The sequence below is a fragment of the Scomber japonicus genome, chromosome 22, assembly GCF_027409825.1.
Source record: "Scomber japonicus isolate fScoJap1 chromosome 22, fScoJap1.pri, whole genome shotgun sequence".
NCBI lineage: Eukaryota > Metazoa > Chordata > Actinopteri > Scombriformes > Scombridae > Scomber > Scomber japonicus.
The window spans coordinates 25407320-25435302 of record NC_070599.1 but is presented as its reverse complement, the minus strand read 5'-3'; the positions used below and the strand labels follow the sequence as shown (position 1 = coordinate 25435302).

The following is a 27983-nucleotide window of genomic DNA, read 5'->3' as shown; positions in this document are numbered from 1 at the left end:
TTGTAATACGGGGTTGTTGTGTGTGTTGAGCCGCTGCTCCTCTGTCCGTTACGGCTCTGCACGGTCACAGAGCTGAGAGAGAGAGAGAGAGAGAGAGAGAGAGAGAGAGAGAGAGAGAGAGAGAGAGAGAGAGAGAGAGAGAGAGAGATGCACCATGGATAACTGGGGAGACGTGACAGTGGAGCAACTTGAACCTGCGAGTTATGGTCTAACTAGTCGCCGTCCACTTATTCAATGTGCTTAAATATGAGTAATATTTCAGAAAAACGCTCTATTTTAGTCAGTGTGTCAACTTCTATTTTTGCCAGACATCTAATCAGCACAGAGCAGATCGTGCGGGACAGGAAATTGTGTACAAAAAACTAAAAAATTTCAAAATAAAATGCACCGTGTTTACGGCGGATCATATTTCCCTCACTACAGGTCTGAAGTACAGGTCCGAGGTTTAGATATAAAGTTTATTGTGACTATTTGCTACTACTCTGTGGGCTAACAAAATAATATTAATAATAATAATAATAATAATAATAATAATAATAATAATAATGATAATATATTAATTTCAGCATTCTGGGGATATAAGCTGTAGGTTATCTGTATTTGAAATATTACCATCTGTATTTAAACTTTAAATAGCCTAATAATAAACCAGTGTTTTATTGCTTTGCATGTCTTCCAAGCCTATGATAATGTGAATGAACTCATGTTGACAATAATTTGTTGACACAAAAGAAATGGCAATTGCATATCAATTTCACCTACACAGGACACACAGCTAAGTAGTTAGCTTTCTATTAGCACTTTATTTTTTAATTTTACATTAATTTCCATATTGTGAAAAGGACCGGGCAAAAAAAAAAAATGGTGCGCACTTTGCTCTACCCTTTTCTACCTTTGAGCCCCTGCCCCTCTATTATCATGTGCACGTCCATGGCAGGTATTATTCTGCAGTTTTCCTGATGATTTACTAAATGATTCTAGCTTGTTAATCACTGAGCCACAATTTGTCTTTTTTTGTTGTAAGTTATTACACGAATAACCCAAGCTCCAACCTCCTAAACTAAACCTTACTGTTCAGCCCTTATCTAGAGATTAAAGCTGGTCGATGATCCAACAACTACACAAATGATTGCTATGAAATTTGGTAGAAACATTCATGTTCTCCAGAGGATGAATCTAACATGTTGGTGATCCCTTGATTTATCATGTGGCACCAAGTTGAGGTTGATATTTGTGGCACAGATAGAAATATCTTGAAAATTATGGATTATCATGACATTTTTTTTTACAGATATTTAATTATACTTTCTATTGATGTTGGTGATTCTCTGACTTTTGGGCACTAAGCACCACCATGAAGTTGACATTTTTGTTTTTCAATGAAAAACAAATTCAAATAGTGGATGGATTTTCAAAAATGTGGTACAGACATTCATACCGAGGCAGTACAGCAAGCTTGAAGGATAACAGCCCTTTTATTAGATCCGCCTCTCAAAATGAGTGTTGCATCATCAACTGCAGAAATAGGCCACACAGGAAGAGACTATCTCTTACCTACAAGACACCGCAGGCTGATGTTCACACAGTCCGCAGCAAGACAGCATGGAGGTCGCAGCTCTCTGCATCAGACTGTGTGAGTACTCAGTGTGTTTCCATATCCTGTGACTATTATGAATAAACAAAGGATAACAAAGTTATTTGAAGTTTAAGATAAAAAATATTGCAGTTAGAAATTCTCTAAACATCACAGCGATGTCCGAAAACAAAACAAAAAACACTGAATCTGTACCAGTTACGATTAATTAATTTGAATTTTTAAAACACTGACCTTCAAAAGAAATTATAGACTTAACTGTTGCATTTGTTGGTTGAATTTAGCTGTCAGGTGCTGAGCTGACATTTGTAGATCACAAACATTCATAGAACCAGTCAGCAGTACACTCACAGATGTCAGTGTTAATAGGTATTTCATAGTCTCCTTACAATTATCATTTATCATTGTTTTAAACAATGGAACAAAAAAAAAAGGAAAACATTGATGTTATAAATAATCTGATGTTGAGCTCTCCTCTATTTTCTCTCATCAGTGGTTACTATGTTGACCCTGCTGTGTTCATATGCTCAGCAAGATGGTGAGTACCACTTAGGTCCTAATTCACATGAAAATGACATAACATGTTAAACAATACATTTTGCAGAGAATTGTTTATTGTCAATTATTTAAGAAAAGTAGGAGGTGAGCTGACCTTTTTAATATTAAAAAATAAATGGATGAATTATGTAATCACTCTCACTTTCATATTCTTTTGGTCAGAAATGTGTCACTTTTTTTGTTACACTTGTAACACCTTTGTTTTTAATCTTTTTGTTCACCGTTTGTATGCATTTGTTTTTCTCTACTAGCCCAACAATCCCTTATGGGTTTTATTTGCTTCTTCTTCACATTTCTCTTTTGTCTGCATGTATTGCTTTTTTGTATTGTTTTTTTATGTGTTATAAAATGCCAAATAAAAAACATGTTGTTTAATAATTGCAGGAATCTTTATCCTTTAAGTACAGATATAATAATGTTGTTGTTTGATCATTTAAGAAGCTTGTTCAATTGTATGCAGTTCATGTTCATGTTTCAGTAGTTTATCTTCAGTAATTATCTGTCTTCTTAGTTTCAGATGCAACTCTCTGTATCAACCCAAACAGACTACAATTCTTTGAATATGAGTCTGTAACTTTTCATTGTGGGGAGTTTGATGGTACAACAGAATGGAAAATTGTACATAAAGGGAAAATACCCAGTTGTGATACTAAAATGATGGAATCAATGAACTTATACTGCAGCATTAAAAATGTTTATCAAGCGGACAGTGAATATTGGTGTGAAGCTGCAGATGGAAGGAGAAGCAACAGCGTCAACATCACAGTCACTGGTATATTCACAATACGACAAGATATTTCTCATAAATGTATTTTCAACAATATATTAATATCAAACACTTGTTACTCAGCTGGTTCTGTGATTCTGGAGAGTCCTGCTCTTCCTGTAATGGAGGGAAATCCTGTGACTCTGCGCTGTAGAAACAAATCTACGTCTACCAACCTCCCTTCTGATTTCTATAAAGATGGACTCTTCAACAGGAGCAGCTCTATGGGAGAGATGATCATCTACAGTGTTTCCAAGTCTGATGAAGGACTCTACAAGTGTAAGATCTCAGGAGCTGGAGAATCACCAGAGAGCTGGCTGGCTGTCAGAGGTGAGACACTGAAGGACTTTAACTTCAAATTAAAATGATAATGTTAAGTTTTGGAACTTTGACTGTGTTCAACAAACAACATTATAACAGTATAAGAATAACAGAAAATCATAAAACACATAATATATTTCATATATTCCATTACTAACAAAGAAATTGTAATTGTTTTAAGATTATTAAACAATTTATCAACAATTTATTTCATTTAGTCATTCAAATATCATGAAGTAGAATATATCATATTTAAGTACCACTTGCTCATGCAAATACTTCTTGTCATGTTTGTAGAACTTCACAAGGAGACTCACCCATCCTCAGATCACAGCTGTCATATTTACCTCGTCCTGAGAACAGTGTTGACCATTGTGATGGTGGCTCTGCTGCTGCTGCTGGTAGGACTGCTTCACTGTGGGAAACTGGGAGGTACAAAAAATAACTCATGTCCACTCACATGTAAATGTAACTGCCAAACTAAAGAGAATAATGGAGTAAGTGACAGAGAAGACTGAGTGTACTAAACGTTAGAGATACCCCTCAGTTCCTCTCTGTCACCAGATTTAAAAACCCTTCATTTCTCCAGCAGCAAGGCTCTCAGTGCAGGAGTCACCCTTTATTCATCTGTGCCTGTTTTATGATCTGTGTTGTTTCATATATACGTATTATATCGAATGGCCCGTTTTTATATAGTTCATATTTTACTTATATACAGTCACACTGGATGCAAATCCACTTTGACCATAACTCTGACAGATACATTCATTTTAAATACAGTATGTTTGACAAGATGGTGGTAACAACATCTCCTACTGCTCTAAGATGTATTTTTCATGAATTTTGTTCTGTGCTGTGAGATTCTCGCAAGTCTAACAAAGACAACTGTAGTGTTTCAAAACCACACAAAAAACAAACTATTAAGTCTACAACCTGCTCAACTCTGACAAACCCTCTGCAGAATAACCACAGCAGCTCTACATCTCTATGAATAGACTCTGCGTGTGTCTGTGTCTGTGCTGTATGTAACAATAGGCTTAAAATTAACCTTTAAGTTTCGAGTTTCATTTTCTGCTGGTTTCTTCTACTACATAAAAATGTCATGGACTTGTAACTATTATAATTTACTTATTACCTTATTGTTTTATAATATTTAGAGGGGGACCATTTTGTAATATTATTTTCAAATTCTTAATGCAAATAAAAGACCGCTATCAGTCATATTTATGTGTAATTTCTTAATTTAATACATTTTTTTATTGAAATATGTGCATTTACATAGTGTTTATGTTATGTAGATGAGTTGCACTGTATACATTATCTGCAGAGAGTGAGAGAGAGGGAGAGAGAGAGAGAGAGAGAGAGAGAGAGAGAGAGAGAGAGAGAGAGAGAGAGAGAGAGAGAGAGAGGTTGGAGAGAGAGAGAGAGAGAGGACCATAGAAAGACAGAAAGAAAGAGAAAATTTTGATACTATTAACATATTTTAGCTGTTTAATTCTTGATGGATGTAACTTGTAACACAATTTTAACTGCAAGTAAGAAAAGTAAACATGCAGACATGAAAGAGGTTTTTGAACCAAGAGAACCATAGATGGATTAGTATATATTCCAAAAACTAGAAGTCCATTGAAACACATGGGTATGTCCATATATCTGAATGGATGCCTCTGCTGAAACCTCTACAATCATGGAATACATAAAACTTAATGGGTATTATTCTACTTTAAGGATTTGCCCTTAAGCAACACTCCAGTGAAACTTCTCAGTGGCCAGCAGATCAGACTGTGGCTGTATTGGGAAGCTTTGATTTGTGAATGGTTGCCAGTTTAAAACTGCTGCATGATCCAAAAACTGCAGGATGGAGTGCTTTGAAATCTAGTACAATCCCTGATGTCCTCCAGAGGATAAACCCTACTAATGTTAGACATTCAAGGATACATTCTGGGTGTTTTGGTGAGAGACTTTTTGCCACTTAACACTATCATGAGGTTGACATTTTTGATTCTGACATTTATCAAGTGACATCATCAGGTCTAATTTTCAAATTGTCAGGTACTAGCAAGTTAGAAAGCTAACCCACTAATCTAATATTGTGACCACTATGAACATTACACATGCTAAGTACCATGTGTTGCAGGCACAACATTTCTTAGGTACTGTTAGAATTTGGTATCAGCCACACTAAGAGGACACCATTTGTTGGGACTTAGTCTCAACTAGAAATAATGACCTTGCTATGGAGCACCATTTGTTGGATCTTGTGGTCTCACTAAGAGGACACTATAATCGTAGGGATTTAGTAATCACTAGAAATAATGAACTCACTGCCAAAATGTAAGAACTAGCTCCACTAAGGAGGGACTACTATAATGTTGGTGATAGCCTTGCTACAAGGCAACTATACATGTAAGAGTAGAAAGGGGATGCGTTTGGCCGAGCACGTGGCCGAAGCTCCAAAACATACCGGCTCAGCAGCAACACACGTGGCTAATGAATGAGGCTACGATGTAGCTTAGCTTGTACCCTATGCTACCTCACCAACACCTGAGTGGTGTGGGATGTGAATATCTGACATGTGTGTGCGTGGTTAGTAAGAGAAGAGAAAAAGAAATAAGATGGCTATCAAGAGAGAGAGAAAGTAGAAAAGCTTGGTACACAGATAAACGTGTGGGTACAGCTTAGGGGCTGTGTACACGTGTCATGATACTGGCTCACTCAAGAGTTCACATCATCAGTGTTTATTTTTAAAAAAGCTTTCAGTTTCTTACATGCTACAGTTAAACCACTTTGGCCTCTCTGTTCTTCCTGTTCACACGGTAAAAAGCTGCCTACAAGAATAGACCTGCTGAAAAGCTGCAGCTCCGAGTTCACAGTTTAATAATCCTATGATCACAGTGTTTTATGAAATTCTAAAAACTCTTAATGAGAAGATGTAGAATCATTTTTGTACTTGTCATAATGTCACAGTTGTATATTGTCTTTGTTCTGCAATAAAAAAAAACATTTTCTTTCAGGTGATTGATCTGAACCTGCTTTTTAAAAAGTCTGATCTTATGTCATGTTTGCAAAGATTGAGATGTGATTCATGGTGAAAAAGCGAAGTTGGAACATTTAGAAGTGACTAAACATATGGCACTGAAGAGTTGTTTGAGAGCTGATTGTCTTACTGTAAAACTCGTTCCTCTGCCCTCCTAACCCTAACCCTGGTAAAAGCACCAGATGCATCGAGCTCCACAGTGACACTAGCTCCCTCTGCAGGTACCAAGCCACTTCTAACAAAAGAGAATAACTTTTACTATACAATCAGTTAGGCATTAATTTGTACCGAACAACAAAAGATATTGAAATATATTTTAAAAGGCAAAGAGACAGTATAATTTATTTCTGAAGACAGCAAATGTGATGATTCATATTGGATTATTATGAACTGTAAACCTAAATAAATCATCACTGTCACAATTAAAGCACATTTTTAGGGTAAGCAAGACAAGTAGATTATTCTTGAGTCAAAATATGAGGGAACTTAGAAGGCTACTTTACAAAAGAATACAAGAACAGATATAAGACCAAAAGAGGCAAGTGAATGATGTGTCTCTAGTTTGAAGAACGTTTGTTCCAGATGTTTCAAACCTGTGGAGCATAGCAGCTAAAACACCATGTGTAACTTTAGGAACCACAACATGCCCAGAACCAGACAAGCTGTTTGAGAAGATCTGTGGTGAAATATTCAAAGGTTTGTGGACAAGCAGAGATACTTCAAAGTCACTCAAATAGATAAATATCCAAATCTCTACAATCACATTTATAGTTATCAGCTCTATGCTGCCCCCTAAAGAAACAATGTTGCTAGTGGCAGGTTATAGATAAATCCCCCCTTTCCTTCCCATTTTCTCTCCTTCCTACACCAAAAATCATAATTCATCAACTCACCTGAGATGAGTCCCATGCAACAAAACTTTAGTAGTAGAAGAAGAAGTAATTCCTCCATCTGAGATCTCTGGGATCTAGCTCTGTCAAGACCAGGCGCACATATTCTTTCCTCAGACGTTGTCCATATTATCTGCATTTAGTGTACATCCACCTGTATCCGTGAAGCTGTCTGGAGTACTGTAGCTGGTTGCTAATGAAATCAATCAGGACCACCAAGTTGGAATAGGCTTTGCATCACGCGTGTCCTTTAGCGCTGAGTTTTCTCTTAAGATGTTGTTCACTAATGAAACTTGTGCCTTCTGTCAAGCACTGATTTAATATCTTTTCTATATCTCAGCATGTTGTTGTGTGTTTTGTTTTGACACAAACCACAGAAGATATGCTTGTGATATAGAAAGCCCCTCGGAAGGGTTAGGGTTAGTTAGTTCTGCAGAAATAACAACAAAACTTAACTTTGTTAGATAGCTGAAAGCTTAAATAATGAAGATGTATACTAGTACTGCATTTAAGTCAGCATGACGACTCGACTGAAAATTTGGATTAAAAACTGTTGAGTTTGCTGATTGCAGATCAGATTGTCATCAAATAACATTTGGACAATAAAAGCCCTGTGTTAAATGAAAAGCATTAAATTAAATAACTGTAAGAGTAGCAACACTGGATGAAATGAAACATGGTAAGATGTTTTATAAAAGTGACCCTTATATAGAATCTCCAATCTTGAGATTAATTTTTTGACTATTTACTTTCAAAATCTGCATGTATTAAAAAAACATTAAAGCATTTAAATACAAATACAATACAAAATACAAATACTTATATTTGAATAGAAATCATACATCTATTAAAAAGATTAGTTAGTTAGTTTCAGTTAAAAATATTATATATTTTTTCTATTTTGTAAAACTGTATGCCACAAGAAAAATTTGAATTTTTATCCTGATAGTCCTCAAAGCAGACACTGTCAAAAGTCAACATCCACATCATAGTACTTATACAGAATCTATTTGATAAAAAAAAGAACAAAAAAGTTGAGGCCTGCTGCTTTGTCAGTGTATTAAAGTTAAAATGTCTTGTTACATGAACAATAAGATGGAGGAACACCTTGGTGGCTGAATGGTTAAGGTTCATGTCACATAATCGCAGCATCCTTGGTTATCATCCATTATCAAATAAAAGACATAAAAGGCAAAAATCTTTAATCTGTAAAAGGAAAAACATGTATCACTGTTGTGTGTCATATTTTTACCACCATACAGGGTTTTAAAACATTGACACTGGCATTTAAGATATCTATTTCATTATCACAGATATTTAAAAAGCACTGAAAGAATCTTAATCAGCATATATTTAATTGTGAAAAACACAAACTACAGAATAAGAAGCTCTTCACTGTAGCAGATATAAACTCCCACACTGATTCTTCACACAGGTTTTACTCTGTTCACCCTTCAGATCTCAGGATGAAATGTTGCCTCATCACTGAAGAGTTATTACTAAGTAAGATGTACACATGTACAGTAAATTTTAAAAAAAAAAGAAAGAAAATGTAAAATGCAAACTGGAGTACAACACTGCACTTTTGAACATATTTTTTTAACAAAATGTTTTTGAATTGTTGATTGGTTATATTCAATATTTATCATTCCAGGTCAAAAAGTGTGATCTTGTGTTTACTGGTCACCAGAATGACGAGAAGATCTGAGTTGTTTTTGTTTTCTTCTGATGTATAATTTTGGTGTTTTTAAATTACTATTCACATTTAGCATTTTAGCATTATAAATGGATTTTTTTTTCTCATGGTTTGTGATAAAAGTTGGTAAACAGGGAGAATATTGTAGTTTAAAAGGAGCAAAAAAGTGACTGTAAGATAAATTACACTGTGTGGCAGCTGGGCTGATTATTATACTTCAGTGGTTGTTACGATCTCTTCATGACAGTTGATGAGCTCAACGAGGAGTTTATCTCCTTTGGTCCAACGCTTCAGGTCCTTCCATACCAGGTGAGAGGGAGGAAGATTGTAACCACAACCATCTGCCCATATCTGTAAAATCCAAAGTTCACAGATAACAACAACAATTAAAGCTGCATGTCGGTTTACAGAAACAATAGGGCTTTGCACTGGTCAGCGCTCGGGCCCTAATTATCATCATCATTTCAGTTAAACATGTTTTGCATGTAACGTTACAAAGATAAATAAGTGAAAAAGAAATACAGAAAAAAAGCAATGCAACAACAAGAATTGAGAAATCAAAGACTTACCCTGACACTGTTCTCAGGTGTGAGTGTAACTGACTGAAATGTGTACATGATGGGGTTTTGGTCGGTGACCTTCACTCGTAACTTCCAGCCTTCCAGTTTCAGGTCCTGCAGGAGAGAAATTGGACACAAGAAGGAGGATGAAGGAAAAACAAACAAGTTAATGTTACAGTGTTAAATCCATGAGTGTGTGACATTTAAAGTGTTGACATGAAAACAAGAGAAAGTAGATTCTGAGGTAAATACTGTAGAGGGTCGTTAGCTTGGCTTTAATGGTCCATTTAAAATAATCCTGGATACACTTCATCAATGTAGAGCTACTAAACCTAACAGTACATGTTCTCATGTTTATACACAGTTCATCCACACAAACACCATCACCTCTTTAGACTTGTTGGTGAGAAGGAGACGTTTTCCATTTGGATCGATCTTCACCAAGACTGGTAGTTCTGTTGAGTTTTGGCTTGCATCTTGCCTCTGTGAGAGACCACACACACACACACACACACACACACACACACACACACACACACAGATTATTACTTAAGCACTTAGCTACTTAACTAAGCCTGTCTGTTTCTGGGGAATAAATGTGATTTATTTGGTAATCTTTTTAGTTTTTTGGATCATTAATGTTCAGTAACCAAACAACAGAATGTCAACTTGAGAGACTGTTTACACATGTTTCTCTTAAAGTGTGTTAAAATGTCTTAGTCTTAGTTTTTTTATTATGTAGTCACCACAATAAAGGTTTTAACACATTAACATCGGCATTGAATATCTATTTTCATTTCATTATCACAGATAAAAAGGGCTGAAAGAATCTTAATACTGTATATACATGTAATTGTAAACAATATAAGAAGCTCTTCACTAACAGATATAAACTATCTCACTGATTCTTCTCACAGGTTTTACTCTGTTCATCCTTCAGATCTCAGGATGAAATGTTGCCTCATCAATGAAGAGTTATAGCTAAGTAAGATATAGTAAATAAATAAATTGGTTAAAATAAAAATATTTTTTTAAATGTAAACCAAAATATCACACTGCACTATGGAATATATTTTGATAAAATGGGTTTCTAATTGATTATATCACAAGAAAAAGAAAAAACTTGGATTTGTTATATTTAAAAAAGTTCTCATTCTAGATCAAATTACTCCTCACATCTCATGGTTGGTGATAAAAGTTGGTAAACAGGGAGAATATTGTAGTTTAAAAGGAGCAAATAAGTGACTGTAAGATAAACTAAAACACTGTGTGTCAGCTGGGCTGATTATTATACTTCAGTGGTTTTCACGATCTCTTCATCACAGTCGATGAACTCAACGAGGAGTTTGTCTCCTTTGGCCCAACGCTTCAGGTCATTCCATGCCAGCTCAGAGGGAGGAGAATGGGTACCCCAACCATTGGCCCATATCTGTAAATTCCAAAGGTCACCGATAATAATAACAACAAAAGCAACAACAATGATAATAATAATTATAAATTCAGTTAAAAATGATTTGCATGTAAAGTTACAAAACTGCACAATTAAGAAAGAAAGAAAGAAAGAAAGAAAATGCAACAACATGAATTAAAAAATCACAAGACACTTACCTTGACACTCTTCTCAGCTTTGAGTGTAATTGACTTCTCAAATGTGAACATGATGGGGTTTTCATGGTTGAGCTTCACTCTTAACCCCTTTCCTTCCAGTTTCAGGTACTGCAGGAGAGAAATTGGACACAAGAAGGAGGATGAAGGAAAAACAAACAAGTTAATGTTACAGTGTTAAATCCATGAGTGTGTGACATTTAAAGTGTTGACATGAAAACAAGAGAAAGTAGATTCTGAGGTAAATACTGTAGAGGGTCGTTAGCTTGGCTTTAATGGTCCATTTAAAATAATCCTGGATACACTTCATCAATGTAGAGCTACTAAACCTAACAGTACATGTTCTCATGTTTATACACAGTTCATCCACACAAACACCATCACCTCTTTAGACTCAGTGAAGAGAAGGAGATATTTTCCATTTGGGTCGACCTCCACAAAGACCTCTGTTGAGTTTTTGCCAGCTGGGATGGTGTAGTTGTGTTGGCTTGCCCCTTGTGTCTGTGGGAGCATCACACACACACACACACACACACACACAGTTGAGTTCAGTCTAAAATAGTTATTTCTTGTGTCTCAGATTTTCTCTCATGGTCAGTAACAGTTTAGTTTGTTCTCAGTAATAAATCAGTGTTGGAAGTTAAAAAGAGAGATGACTGCAGTTATTGATTTAGATTAAATGATGAACCTTCTGATGCTCCTTCTCTGAGTTCCTCTCATCTTTCTCAGTCTTCCTCTGATTCACAATAACTGGATCTGTTGATTTTTTGCTGGCTGGGTTGCTGTTGTCATGTTTGCTTGTCTCTGGCCTCTGTGGGAGACAAAACACACAAACACAGAGAGAGATTATTCATTCATAATTTAACTTATTAACCTAACATTGCGTAGTCTTTGACCTGTATTTTTCTTTTTAATGACATTAGGGGAATAAATGTGAGTGTCAACTGGAGAGACTTTTTACATGTTCCTCTTAAGGTGTGTTAAAACTCAGATGTGGCACGTTTGCTTATAAAGTCGATGGAAAGATGATTGATACACGTTTAAATTTTTATCATGTAGTCACAATAAAGGTTTTAAAACACTGACATCAGCATCTAATATCTATTTTCATTTCATTATCACAGATTATAAAGTGCTGAAAGAATGTTAAATAGCATATATGTCATTATGAACAATATAAGAAGCTCTTCACTAACTAAAAAAATAATGCAAACCAAAATATCACACTGCACTGTGGAATATATTTAGATAAGATGTGTTTCTAATTGTTGATTATACCACAGGAAAAAAAAAACTTGGATTTCTTATATTTAAAAAAGTTCTCAACAACAGATCAAAAAAGTGTGATGTTGTCTTTACTGGTCACCAAATGTGTTTTTCTGCCAGAAACATAAAATATTCATCAACTAAATCTAAATGTTTATCTTGTTTGCTCTCACAGGACAATGAGAGTAAGTGTCTCAGGTAGTTTAAATCATTTTGGTCTCAGTAAAAAAATCTCCATCATGTGGAGGATTAAGCTTAAAACACATTTGGTTAATGTTCATTTTCTGAGGTACTGATGCAGAGTTCATCCAATCCAAACATTATTACCTGACTGGATGTGTTTCTGCTATTGTTTTCATTTGGGGTGCTGTTGGATCCTGAGTTTGAGTTCCTTCCAGGCGGAGTTTTGTCTCCCTACATACACAAACACACACACACACACACACACACACACAAACACACACACACGCACAGAGAGAGAACAACTTGTTCAGTCTGAAAAGAGTTATTAAATCAGCGTTGGAAGGAGAAGTTAAAAAAAGAGAGATGACTGCAGTTATTTGAATCCAACAATCAAAATAATTTTAGTTTAAGTTATTATTCACATTCAGCATTTGACATTATACATTCCTCATGGATGATGATAAAAGTTGGTAAACAGGGAGAATATTGTAGTTTAAAAAGAAGCAAAAGAGTGACTGTAAGATAAATTAAAACACTGTGTGTCAGCTGGGCTGATTATTATACTTCAGTGGTTTTCACAATCTCTTCGTGACAGTTGATGAGCTCAACGAGGAGTTTGTCTCCTTTGGTCCAACACTTCAGCTCCTTCCATTGCAGCTCAGAGGGAGGAAGAGAACGGGGACCACAACCATTGGCCCATATCTGTAAAATTCAAAGATCACAGATAATAATAAAATTATAAAATATATAAAATGATAATAATTATAATAATAACTGTTTCAGTTAAAAATATTTAGCATGTAATTTTAAAGAGCTGAATAATTGAGAAAGAAAGAAAGACTTACAGTGACTTTCTTCTTAGCTCTGAGTTTACATGACTTCTCAAATGTGTACATGATGGGGTTTTGGTCGTTGACCTTCACTCGTAACTTCCAGCCTTCCAGTTTCAGGTCCTGCAGGAGAGAAATTGGACACAAGAAGGAGGATGAAGGAAAAACAAACAAGTTAATGTTACAGTGTTAAATCCATGAGTGTGTGACATTTAAAGTGTTGACATGAAAACAAGAGAAAGTAGATTCTGAGGTAAATACTGTAGAGGGTCGTTAGCTTGGCTTTAATGGTCCATTTAAAATAATCCTGGATACACTTCATCAATGTAGAGCTACTAAACCTAACAGTACATGTTCTCATGTTTATACACAGTTCATCCACACAAACACCATCACCTCTTTAGACTCGTTGAGACAGAGAGATTTTCCATCTGGGTTGATCTCCACATTAACTTGTAGTTCTGTTGAGTTATTGCCAGCCAGGTTGGTGTCTTTATGTTGGTTTGCATCTTGTGTCTATGGGAGACAACACACACAGATTATTCATTAAGAACTAATTAAGCATAGTCTTTGAACTGTAGTTTATTTGGTCTTTTTAGTTTTCTCATAATAAATGTTCAGTAACCAAACTGACAAACGTGTTAAGAAAAGTGACTGTTAACACATGTTCCTTTTAAGACGTGTTGAATAACAGATGTGGCACGTTTGCATCCGAAGTCAACAGAAAGACACAAGAGGGCGAGATAACCAACAACAGACACATTAAATGAATACATAAAATATAATAATACTATGAAACATTGTGACATAAAGTCTGATCTTTCAGTAGTAATCTCAAAACTTACTGGCAAATAACGCTAAAGATTTCCAGACAATTATAAAATAAGGCCAATCAGAGTCTCCTTCATACTCTGGTTATAAATACATAATGTTGCTGGTTGTTTCATTGTTTGTATTTCAACACATATGAAGCAGAGGAAGCTGCAGCACTCACATATCAAACTCTGGTTTCTGCTGAGTCAGCAGTTTGTCATTCAGGTGAACAGAATCAATATCACAGCAGTGATCAATTAAACTACCATCATGTATCACACTGACACACTGTGACTGCTTATGTGTGTGTATCACTAATATCTGTAATTCATTAACGTCAGCCATCTTCATTCAGACACTTCATTATGATCACATTTACCTCTTGTTGATTTGACTCCAGCTGATTCTTCAGGTCCTTCTCAGCTTTCTCTCTGTTCTGTTCCTCCACTTGCAGCTGCTTGTTCAAAGCAGTTTGGTTTTCATCCCACTGTGAATGAAGAGAGACATGGAGAAAGACTAGATGAGAGACATGCTGTTTTTTAAGACATGGTTTATTATACAACACAATCACAGCTAAGATAGAAACTCAAGGCTACTTAAAGGTCTGATTCATTCAGCATTTGAATTAAAGTACAAGTACATGTTTGGGTTTTGGTCTCAGTCTTGACTTGGACTCCACTAAGTATAATCTGGACCACACAGAGAACATAAACATGTTCTATATGTGAGAACACAGAAGATATCTACTGCTGAATGTTAGATGTGTTTAAATGTTTGTTTTTTTATAATTATTTTACATGTGGCAGCTTTAAAAATAAATGAATAATAAACGTGAGCAACAGAAACAGAAAGCAAATCTTTGAAAAGCGAACAAACAACTAGATGGTAGAAAACAAATCCATATGTTAAAAGATATAAAAAGTTTAAATGACAGCTTAATATGTTCATAATAATTAAAGTAAAACTAATAACATTGCTGATCATGTCCTGGACCTCTGTCTGCTGATCCTGCCTCCTTTTCTCTCAGATGTTCATCCTGGAGCTGAGTTAAGAATCATGTTTTAAGTATTTGAGTACTAAACACATTATAACCTGGTATGAATATCAAGAATACCGTATGCTCAGATTTCTGTGGATTTTGGATTTTAATACAATTGAGAAGGTTTTTCCTGTAGTAGGAATATTTTCAGTTCCTTCATGAGTGAGAGGATCAAACACTGTCATGATTATAAATAAAGCTTTGCGACATAAAGTCTGTTCAGTGCTGCTCAGTGTTGTCTCTGTAGGTTATCAGAAATAACAGAGAATATTGTTGTTTTTCTGCCATGATCACTTACCAACAAGATGGAAGACCGGACTGAAACAGATTGAAACTAAGGAGAGAAATACAGAGAAAAATGTTTTTAAATTAAAAAATCTAAATAATCAAAAATGAAATTTTACATCTATTTTCACATCCACATCTCACAGTAGATCAGGTTTGTGGAGTTTAGACAGTCTGCAGGGTTTTAACACAGGACTACAACACTATGAATGTCTATAAAACAGTCTGAAAACGTGTAGTACTATCTCTGTATTTAAAAGATATGTCTCCTCTCTCTTTATGATCAGCACAGTCTCGAGCTCAGCTGTTTGGAGCAGTAAAGGCTTGGTCACTGTATTGTCTGAAGATCTTTTATCATCAAGCTTTTTCCTAAATAATAATAACTGTTGTATAATTTCATTGATTGTATCTTGTCAGCATCTTTGTCTCAGATCTTATTTACTTGCGTCATCAGCTTGCACATTTTTTGCGGGTGATGTCAACTTTGCACACATTTGAACACAAGCAGACCTTTAGTAAATCAGGCCATTTGTGTTAAATCCATGAGTGTGTGACATTTAAAGTGTTGACATGAAAACAAGAGAAAGTAGATTCTGAGGTAAATACTGTAGAGGGTCGTTAGCTTGGCTTTAATGGTCCATTTAAAATAATCCTGGATACACTTCATCAATGTAGAGCTACTAAACCTAACAGTACATGTTCTCATGTTTATACACAGTTCATCCACACAAACACCATCACCTCTTTAGACTCGTTGTTGGGACGGAGATGATTTATATTTGGGTCGATCTCAACATTAACTGGTGTCTCTGTTGAGATTTGACTGGCTGGATTGGTGTCGTTATGTTGGCCTGCCCCTTGTGTCTGTGGGAGACACAAACACACACACAGATTAATCATTAAGAACTAATTGACTTTGAAGTGACCGTATGGAGAATAAATGTGGCTTATTTGGTGTTTTTAGTTTTGTGGTAATAAATGTTCAGTAACCAAACCGAAAGACACAAGAGAGCGAGATAACCAACAACAGAAAAAATAAATGGTTTCATTTATTTTTTATTTTTTTTTAATGAAATAAGTAAATATATACTTTCATAAGGCTATGAAACATTGTGACATAAAGTCTGATCTTTCAGTAGAAGCTTCTAATCACAAACCTTCATCACACCATGTAAAATGTTTAAATAAGTAAAAATTAACCTACTGGCAAATTACCTTAAAGATTTCCAGACAATTATAAAATAAGGGGAACTGTAAAATAAAGCATCACTTAAAGAATATAAATGTTTTTTTGAATTCCATGTTTACTTGTCAGCCAATCAGAGTCTTCTTCATCCTCTGGTTATAAATACATAATGTTGCTGGTTGTTTCATTGTTTGTATTTCAACACATATGAAGCAGAGGAAGCTGCAGCACTCACATATCAAACTCTGGTTTCTGCTGACTCAGCAGTTTGTCATTCAGGTGAACAGAATCAACATCACAGCAGTGATCAATTAAACTACCATCATGTATCACACTGACACACTGTGACTGCTTATGTGTGTGTATCACTAATATCTGTAATTCATTAACGTCAGCCATCTCCATTCAGACACTTCATTATGATCACATTTACCTGTTTTACCTTTGAGTCCAGCTGAGTCTTCATGGTCCTCACTTCTCTCTCAGCTTTCTCTCTGTCCTGTTTCTCCTTCAGGAGCTCAGCTTGTTTTCTCTCCAACTGTGAGTGAAGAGAGACATGGAGAAAGACTAGATGAGAGACATGCTGTTTTTTAAGACATGGTTCATTATACAACACAATCACAGCTAAGATAGAAACTCAAGGCTACTTAAAGGTATGATTCATTCAGCATTTGAATTGAAGTACAAGTACATGTTTGGGTTTAGATATCTGCTGCTGGATGTTAGATGAGTTTTAAGGTTAGTTTGTTATAAATTGTTCTGTTGTTATTGTAAATTATTTGATATATTTAATAATCTGAGACCTTAATAATTTAACAAACAGCTAAACATAAGAAAACACTTTCGGGGAGGAAAACAAATGAACATGTTACCTCATATGTGAACTAACATTAGCTGAAAGAACATGGCTGAATATTCAACAGTATTATCTGACATTGTTTCCTTCTCTCTCTGTGTTTGAGTTCTTTCTAGTCTGACCTTTGACACACACACACACGCACACACACACGCACGCACGCACGCACGCACGCACGCACGCACACACACACACACGTAATAATAAATCATCAGCACCTGAATCCAGTCTGAATGTCTCAGATTTCCTCTCATGGTCAGTCATGTTTTAGTTTGTTCTCAGTAATAAATCAGTGAGGTAAGCAGAAGTTAAAAAGAGAGATGAATGCAGTTATTTGGTTTAGGTTGAAAGATGTACCTCCTTGTTCTTTTCCTCCAGCTCTTTCTTTGTTTTCTCAACTTCAGTTCTCCTCTGCTCCAGTTTCTCCTCCAACTGACAGACAGCAGAGATGAAGAGAGACATTTTATTTCAGTAAATACATAAACACTGAGGCATCATGGACTGGATCAATTCCTGCTTCTGATTGGTTGGAGGGTTTGATTAAAATCCCCTTTATGCAACCCTGTGTACAAGATGGAAGACCAGGTTTTAACACAGGGTTAGAACACTATGAATGTGCTCCAGGAGAAACTGCCTGAAAAAGTTGGTACTATCTCTGTATTTAAATGATATCATGTCTCCTCTCTCTTTATGGTCAGTCACTTGATCGTCTGAAGGTCTCAGTCAGACAAACTCAGAGTGAACTTTTTAAATCTCTTCTTCAGACTTTTATCATCAAGCTTTTTCTTAATGGATAACAACTGTTGTATTATTTCAGATCTTATTTACTTACATCATCTTTTCAGACAACTCGTCATACTAATCACTAATTATTTTCTAGTAACTAGAAATCTGAATAGAAACAGAACATTAGAGAGATGAACCTCCCCATTGTTGTTCTCCTCCATCTGTCTCTGCAGGTCAGTTTCTTTCCTCTGATTTTCATCTCTGAGCTTCTGAAGTTCAGCTTGTTTTTCTTCAATCTGGGAGGAGAGAGACAAGATGAGACATGTTATATGTTAATACATATTTTAGTGAACATACAACAACAGAGAAACAATGAAGCCTGTGTAATGCTCTGGTTTTATTTGTGTGTCTAGTTTAAGCTGCTGGCATCAGATAAACATCTGTGAAGGTGTTGAAGTAACTGCTGGGACTCTCTTTTAATGACACAGCTGTAACATCCAGTACAAAGCAGCAGGTCTTAGGTGTGCAGCAGACCTTCTGTTTTGGTTCATATACTGTAGGTGAAACAGGAAGGAGAGGTGGAATATAGATCAGAGTGTGTGGTGATTAATTAATACTCTCTCTGTCACATCACTGGTCTCATAGCTCTGAAACAGAGAAGCAACATGTGAACACACAGCACCATAAACTGAGTTCATATTTGTGGAGATATTATATATATTTATATTATATCATGTTTCTAATGTTGCCACTTTTATTTTGAACCACAGTGATTTGAATAATACATCTAAAGCCGTAGACTTTACATTGAAAACTATAATAATTTGGTTAAATGGTTATCACTGCATCAATTCATTCTCTTTAGGCTAAGTTTATTTTTCATCACCTTAAATGATGAAATTATCTTCAGTAATCTCTCACATTAACAGAATATTAAGTTATACTGTGAAGAAATGATTGTTATTTGCATATGAACAGTATATGTTACTAATGTGTTGTTTTAAAACACAAAATCACAGGAAATATTTAAGAGGAACTAAAAACAAACAAGTTTGTGACTGGAAATAAATATGTTGAGGACAATATACAAATATGAACCTCTTTGGTTTTGGTCTCTAACTTCTCCTGCTTGGTCTGCAGCTCCTTCTTCGTTTTTTTTTTCTTTTTCTTTTTCTCCTCCTCCTTCTCCACACTAACCTGGACCATATGAAAACATGAATATAGTATATAATATACAGTGACCCACATGACAAACAAACATCTGACTTTTGTTGGATAACAAGTGAGTAAACTCAGTTATACATGTAGTAGAGAGGCTGCATTTCAGTTTGTTTCAAAGTTTTCTGTGTAGTTTTATTTCAGGTGTGTGAGTGCTAACATGTGATCTCCCCTCAAAATAAACTGTACTGATTCAAACTCTCTCTGCTGCTCTTCTGCTCTGATAAAGTTGTTCATTGCTGCACAATTTAATTTGTTAATGAGGTTCATGAAGAAATTCATGAATGAGCAGCAGAGAATCCAGTCAGCATTTAGTGCTGATAAAAGGTGAGGAGGCTCCATTATACAAACATAATGGATATATTACAATAATGAATTAGTTTTGTGTCGAGGTGTTTCCTTAGAAGATGTCAGAGTGTCATCACGTTTATACAATGAACTCCTGCTGGGAAAGTTAAGCAGAGACATAGTTACATAATTACATATGTTACTGACGAGAAGTTTAATAAAATTAACATGATGTATGGATCCATTCAGTCTGCCTCAAACAACAGAGATGATGAGACATTAAATAAAGACAAAATGATTAAGATGAAGAGATGAACCTCTTTGTTCTTGGTCTCCAGATTCTCCTTCAGGGTCTGCTGGTCTCTCTTCGTAATTTAATATCACACTTACAGCAATCATACAGATAGAAAGCTGAAATGATGAACAATGAACTGCCTGAATAATTCATGTTATTTTTTTCTGATCAATTTTACAGCTCAGGCATTTAATATGTTTAGGCTCTCTGCTTCATGCTGTGACCCTGCTCTTTTGAGACCTCAAGTCGTGTTTCTTTATGTAAATATATAAGTTGCTCTTGGTTTCCTTTTCCTCCACTGCAAATGGCTCTATTGTATTTTAACTCACTTGTTTGTTCTTCTTGTCTTTTTGTCCTTTGATCTCTTCTGACACTGTTTCTGCTTCATTGAGAGGCTGCATTTCAGTATCATCACACTTCTTATTTCCTTGGTCATTAGTCTCTGTGTAAAAATAAAGGCAGTGATATTAAAGTATAAAATACTTTTCTTCATTTCAGAAAGTTTGATATCTGTGTAACATTAGACACAAGAGGTCTGACAATTAGACTGTAAGTACTCAATAAAACAAAATGTTAAAATAAAAGACCCTGTGGGAGGCACTGTAATTCATTTGTGACTTACTGTTTTTCCACACAAAAAAAGCAACTGCAACAATAAGTACGATGCCAACGACTAAACCAGCAGATACACCGATTATGACAGGCAACGTACTGGGCTGGATGTTAAAAATATCACCTGCAAATAGTGCAGCAGAAAAACATGTAATTATTATAAACTGAAAGTAAATCCAGGATCTGGGACAAAAAAGGTAACTTTTACCTGGAACAATGATGTGTGTCTCCCTGGTCTGGTTGATGTTGTTCTGTTGGACTCTACAGGTGAAGTTGTTACTGTGTCTCTTCTCCACAGTCACTCTGCTGCTGACAGTATAGAGATGATCAGGACCTCTGACTGTCTCTGTAGGTCCAGCAGAGAGGAGGTTTCCCTCTCCGTCTAGCCAGGTCACCTCAGGCTGTAGATGCCAGTCTTTAGATTCACACTGCAACATCACTCCTTTTTTGTCTCTGTTAATACCTGCTATATTGATAACAGGTGAGGAGACAGTACCTGATGCTAAGGAAAAGAAAGGGCATTTTTAAAACAGTGGGGAGGAATGCAATTACCAAATGAAAAACTAAGAAATATGCAGAAATGTAAATGTTCAACTAAGTTATTTAATATAGTAAAAACACACTGTCTGCATTCAAATTTCCTTTCCTAATTTGGTGACCCAGCAAATCAGCATTTTCTTTATTATTACAGTTCTTTCCACTAAACATACTTGATTCCTTAAGTGCTGATGGAGCTGCTTGAAGTCAAAGAACTGAAATATTTTAGTGTTACTATACCAATAGCAAAGTTGAAATTGAAAAGACACAGTAGTTCTAATGATGATGATGATGGATTGTCTATTCTATGGAGTTGTGAAGTGGGAGGAGGTTCAATAGATAAATATATAGATAATATGCACTGCTCATTTAGTACATTTGCCTTAATGAATATGTAATATAGGGCTTTTTAACCCCAGTGTGCAAAATACAGTGAGGAGAAAATGCAAATATGTTAACTTGTCATGCGCTTTGTGGTTTACCAAACTTTAAGGTAATTTTACAGATCGTAACTGCACCTATAAATAATACGTTTGAAAGGGCAGGTATTAACCAACTGCATGCTATGAACATATGAGTGCTTTTACTGTGGAGAGGAGGAGACGATGTAACAATGACAAAATACACAGAGCACAGATAATATTTTTGGAGTGAAATATTTTTGGTTTTACTGACAGCATTGATTTTGTCACAAATACTCTCCCATAGCGTTTTTTTCCCAATAATATATTTTTTGCTGTAACTCAATATGTTTGTTAACTTCTTCCACTAGAACCTCTAGTTCTATGGGATCTGCTTTGCTCTCACGCGGTCAAACAGGCTTCCTCTCTTACTTTGGGGATGAGCTTTCATGTGCATGCAGCCTGCACGGCAAGTTCCTCTGTTGGAGGGGCGTAGAAGGACTGCAGCGCAGCAGAGAGGAAGAAGGAGGGACCTATAAGTTGAACTCATTCAAATTTCTGGCTAAGTCCACTTTTTTCTCATAACTACATACTGCAACTTTAAGACACAAAACCCTTAATTAAATACTGCTGTCTGCACCTGTTGTCATTTGCGCAGTTATTCTGAGTAGATCACCCTAAAAAATGCATGCTAACCAAATATGCAATCTGTTGCACTGCGTATGTAATTTAGTCGTCTTGATTTGGGTCTTTTTTTGGGTCTTATTAACAACAGTAGAAATCTTCCATTATTTCCAAGGCCACGAGTTAGCATATCATTAGCTAATTAGCTATTGTGTTAAGACATAATTATGTCAGAGTTTGCAACAATACACTGTATAGAATAAAGGGCAACTTCTTGTATCTTACAAATATTTCAAAAAATGTGAATAACTTCTGTCCTGAAATTTGTGCATCATCAACGTCATTCAGAATAACAATGGTATAAAGCCATTTTAAAGCATATCACATCATGCTGATCATGTAGCAGTGGGTGACATCACTAGTTTTAATTTCATATAATTTCACGTTTTCACCTGCTAGTAACCCTTGAAATAATAATTAAAAAAACAAAAATGACAATTTTTCTTATTAGAGGGAGGTGAGTTGGGCAAATGACTAGAGAATTAGATGGCAGTTGACATCAGGAACCATTCCCAATTAGAGTTGACAACTGCCAGTCAGGACAGTTTTTTGTCTTGGTGTTTACTGATGCCATAACAACTAGGGACGGGTCACGATTTTCAAATATTCGAATATTCGTTACATGGTGAAAAATTGAATAGTTAATGCGACTAAGGCATAAATAAATATGTGATAAATATATCAACCATTGTCTTTTTATCTCCTCCTTTTTTGGCATGCAGTTCAGCTCCTATCCGCACAAGGGCAGTATATGATTAGCTATAGTGGTGTGGATGGGCTAACGTCATAGGGCTAACGTTAGCTAAATGCTCTTCTACAAACGGATAAACATGCAGAGACCAGTACAGCCGTCAAAAAGTTCCGTGTGGAACAACTTAAAAAAAATCTATGAAAATGAGGTGCAGTGAGTTAAGGGTAAGGATGTGGAGCAGACCATCATACTCTGTTTTATAGTCGTTTTGGGTATAAAAATTAAACGAATAGTGTTTTTGCTTGAAATGCCCATTCCTAATAACAACGTTTCAAGTGATCAGCAAAAAATAGGCTTGCTGTAGTTGACCAGTATTCACCTCTCATGTCCAACTCAGCCTCATTTTTCCAATGATAAGTTGGGGTTGATTTTTGTGGCAATAACAATGCCAATATTTCAAGTTATCATTTTAACCCAAACCATGATCATTCCCTTACCATAACAAAGTGTTCTTTTTGCCTAACCTGATGCTCTGACTATGTAAGATGGCTAGAAATGGGTCTGTATCGGATTTAGTTAAAAGTTTCTTGCATCGCTATATAATGTGTATGCATGAGACACCAGGGGGATGTGACAAACTGGCAGTATTTAATGGCATGTTTCTGAGCCTATGCCATTCACTTATATAGCCTTAGTCACATAAAGTAGCCTTTATTACGAGAGCTTTGTCAATTTAACACCATTCAAAATCTCTGAATACTGCCATATTAAGTGACGCTATCTAATTGTCTGTCAAGCCATGGTATGTAAAATTAGCTGTCCTGTCATAATTTATCAAGTAGAAGGTAGAACGCTTTTGACTTAGTCTACAATTTGAAAGAATCTGGTTTAAAGATTATGGTTTTAGTCATCATTTAGTCATCTTCAGTCTGAATTCAACGTTTTGAAATGTATAGTAGCTATATTACTTTAACTAACAGGAAATATTTCTTTCCAAAATATTTACTATTGGCTAAAAAAAATATTTAGCCCTTACTGATGTATGAGAAGTATGGTTGTATTATTCATCTCCCAGGCTGACAGCTGTGTTGATGCTACTTAAAATTAATTCAATGTATATGGTGCAAACACTAACAGATACTATGTGCTGACTATACTGTATCTACTTACCAACAACAAGCTCAACGAAGGACTCTTTATTCATGTCTGGAATGAAGCATCTGTATTTTCCTTTATCGGAAGTGTTCACTTTGGAGAGTTTCAATGAAATGTTCCCCTGCTTCAGTTCATCAATGGACAGTGATGTTCTTCCTTTGTAATTTGGATTTTTTATTTTTACATGGTCCTGACTAGCACGCCACAGAAAGACAAATCTGGGATCCAGATCAGGTCTTGTCCACTCCAACGTCTTGGTGGAAACATCCACAGCAGGTTGAAGATGACATGGCAAAATTATGTCATTTCCAACTGTTGCCACTATTGGCTGAGATGGACCAATTAACTGAGACTGACCTGGAAAGAAATACATGTTTATTAGTTCTTGCAGTATGAACCACCTAGAAGTGATTCTGAATAAACAACTGAACTCATTGGAAAAATTAAAAGTGGTAGCAGACGTGCTATTTGAAATATTTTCTTTAGCAGATCCAATGAGCTGAGAGAAGCTATAGTACTTTGTAAGATTCAATCACGTTTACATTTCCAAAACTTCTCAGTTCTGAAAATAATGTAAAACATCGAAATATAAACAGTGTGAGTGACACTACAGTTTGTGGTCTGGTAATGTGTTAATGTACTAAAAATGGTGACAAGAATAAACATTTCCAATGAACAGAAAATGTCATGTGACTGCATTCAGGAATAATTCTTAGTTCATCACTGCGATCAACCTCCATGTATATTATAAAAGTGTTCACTGTAGCACTTTTTTTTTTTTTTAAACTTAATGAGATTTTATATAATTGTGTGTGATTTACCTCTACAGGAGTGTGTTAGGAGAAGATGGAAAATCAGAACACCTATGGTTTTGAGAGGAGACAGTCCATCCATCAGATGAAGCATCCTGCAGTTTTGAAAATGGACATGTGACTTATGTGATTTGGCTGACAGAAATGTTTTATTCAGATGAGTTAAGCAGCAATTAAAAGAAAATCCTAGATGTTTCAGTGGCAAGTTAGATAAAGTATATTAGATGTAATTAATATTAATATTAGTTACTATTTACAGTAAAGTTAAACAAAGCTGTGTCCCAAAGAACACCATTACAATGGCAGTATCCTTTATTTTTCATTATATACTGACATGTCCATGTAATGGAGTTATACTTTCGCTTTTGCCAACGCAGACAGTCCAACAGAGAGTTCCACAGCAATTACAATGTAGTTAGCCTATACGTTAACTTTTGCTGCCAACTGGACAAATACTATTAATTTGTGACTGGAAAACAGCTTAAATAGATTTTGCCAGATTTGTAACATATTTGATTTTGTTAGGAACTTCTCTACGTACATGTCTGTAATAATTAATATAGTATGATAAGAAAATATCCAACTGTGTGATGGCAAAGTAGCAGTCTTCCACTTAAAGTAGCACTGCAGTCTCAAGAATGCTTATACGGCAATATACTGCCCTATTGGAGAAGTATCACATGTGGTCATAACTTTCCCACTGGCACAAAGTCTTTCAAATTGACTTAAAAACCTGGTATAACCTATACCTGTGTAAATACAGACCCACTTTTAATATAGAAGATGATATTGTGTCTCAAAAACTGTTACTTAGACGAAGCATATAGAATTTACTAAATTAAAGTCAGAAGACGACATACCTGCTGTGCGCTGTGTCAGCCATTTTATTAGACTGCAATTAAGGTATGTAAATCATTGATAGGTTCCTTATCTTAACTCTTGCTATTGTACTAGATTTAATGTATAACCAACAAAGTCACCATTAAACTGAGAAAGCATTTGGCAGCTTTTAGCTAGCACAATGATTAGAAACCATTTTCCAAACTTTTATTACAATAAAAGGTTAAAAGAAAAGTACATATCAGATTTATATGTCCTTATTTATTTACCACAATCACAGTTTTACTATGTGGGTGTGAGCAACTGAACTTTGAGCTCGTCGCCAGGTAACTTATCACTAAAGTTAACAGCTGCAATCAGGAACAACAGAAATGTTTCTTAGTATTAGTCAGCTTTTCCTTCCAGAACTGCATTTTTCTTTGTACATTGCCCATCTTTCTCTTTCAGAGTTGTGAAATATAACTAAAGTAAATTTATTCTAGTGTTATACTTAATGATTTTATACTTTTTAGGCACTTTTTTGGCATGCATAATAGGGACAGGTAGGAATAGCAATGTGCATGTTAATGCCAAGTGTAAATAGGGCCTTAGTCTCTCGTGTTATTTAGATTTTTATGTATCATGCAAAACCATCATGGAGCATTGGATTGGTCCCGAATGTATTCTGCAGCACAACAAGAAGTCTGAACACTGCTCCACAATCTTAAAAAACTGTCTTCAGCAACATGCAGCACAAGGAGTCCCAGAACAGATTGGTTTAGCCTCCACATACCCCTGATCTCAACATCCTAGAGTGAGTCTGGGTTTACATGAAGAGACAGAAGCAGCTGAGAAGCCGAAGTCCGCAGAAATAGAACTGTGACAATTTATCCTAGATTAACCGACGTGCTGAGTACCTTAAAAAACTGTTTACAGATGTACTATCTATCTATCTATCTATCTATCTATCTATCTATCTATCTACCTATCTATTTATCTATCTAACTTTTAGTGCCTAAAACGTTGGTGCACTACTGAATTGCAGCTATATGTTTTAATGTATAGTCACTTACAGGCATCATTCTACATTTTACATTTTTACATTATTATATAAGATACAAGGGTACATAAAAAAGGGCACACTCACTTTGTACAATATTTTTAAAAAAAAATTGTTTTTCTTAAAGGGGTACTCTAGGAATTTAACATTGCACTTCAGCAGGGACATATAAAAATGATATAAATTTAAGCAGCAAAGACCAATATAAGCTGACTTTCAGGTCAAAATTGGTTGAAATTGAATAAGGAGGGACCTTTTTTCTGTATGAACAAAAAACAAGTGTTTCAATGTATATATTGATATTTTAAGCTGACTAAAGATACATGTTTCAGCTGGGAGGGTATGATTTGGTCCATGACTATAACTTAAAGACTGACAAACTGCACAGGAAGAGGAAGTTCTCGATCATAATAGACTTCAGCTGTATTTCACTCTGTTGCTCAGTCAGTCAGCAGCAAGACAGCATGGAGGTTACAGCGCTGTGCTTCAGACTGCGTGAGTACGGAGTCTAAGGTTTATTCTTTTTTGAAGGTTTTCTATATTCCTGTACACCAGAGCAACCTTGGCTGATGTAGAACTTTGTTAATTTGTTTATCCAGTATTGCTGCTGGGGATACAAGTTCAACACTGCTGTACTCAGGAGAGTGGTGAGTAATACAGATAAATGTATAAAATACTGCCTTTAACTCCTTTTAAGTTCCAAATTAAGTTAATGCTTCAATTCAGTTGATATTTGTTAATGCTATGTTGCTAGTATGTGCTATAAATTAACAAATAAAAAAATGTTTAATCATCACAAGAATCTTTATCCGTTATGATGCAAATATATAATAATGTTGATGTGTGATAGAAGAAGCATAGTATATTCAATTACATGTTCATGTGTCAGTAGTTTTGTATAAAGCAAATGTCTTAATTCATTCTCTCTCTTTGTCTCAGATGCAACTCTCTGTATCAACCCAAACAGACTACAGTTCTTTGAATATGAGTCTGTAACTTTTCATTGTGGGGAGTTTGATGGTTCAATGAAATGGGAAATTGTATATAAAGTCAAAGGGGAAATACCGAATTGTGAAACTAATATGACAGAATCAATGGGCTTATACTGCAACATTAAAAATGTTTATCAAACGGACAGTGGCGCATACTGGTGTGAAGCTGCAGATGGGAGGAGAAGCAACAGCATCAACATCACTGTTA

The 27983-nt window shown here is 35.6% G+C and overlaps 1 protein-coding gene across 1 annotated transcript in view; it reads right to left on the bottom strand.

Annotated features, from left to right (window-relative positions):
- LOC128384081 (uncharacterized) overlaps positions 1-27983 on the bottom strand; it is an 84411-nt gene that overhangs the window by 38879 nt on the left and 17549 nt on the right. Inside the window, exon 3 of the mRNA XM_053343660.1 lies at positions 13322-13429. Within this exon, the coding sequence (XP_053199635.1) occupies positions 13322-13372 (51 nt within the window). The 5' untranslated portion in view covers positions 13373-13429. The remainder of the gene's footprint in view (positions 1-13321; positions 13430-27983) is intronic.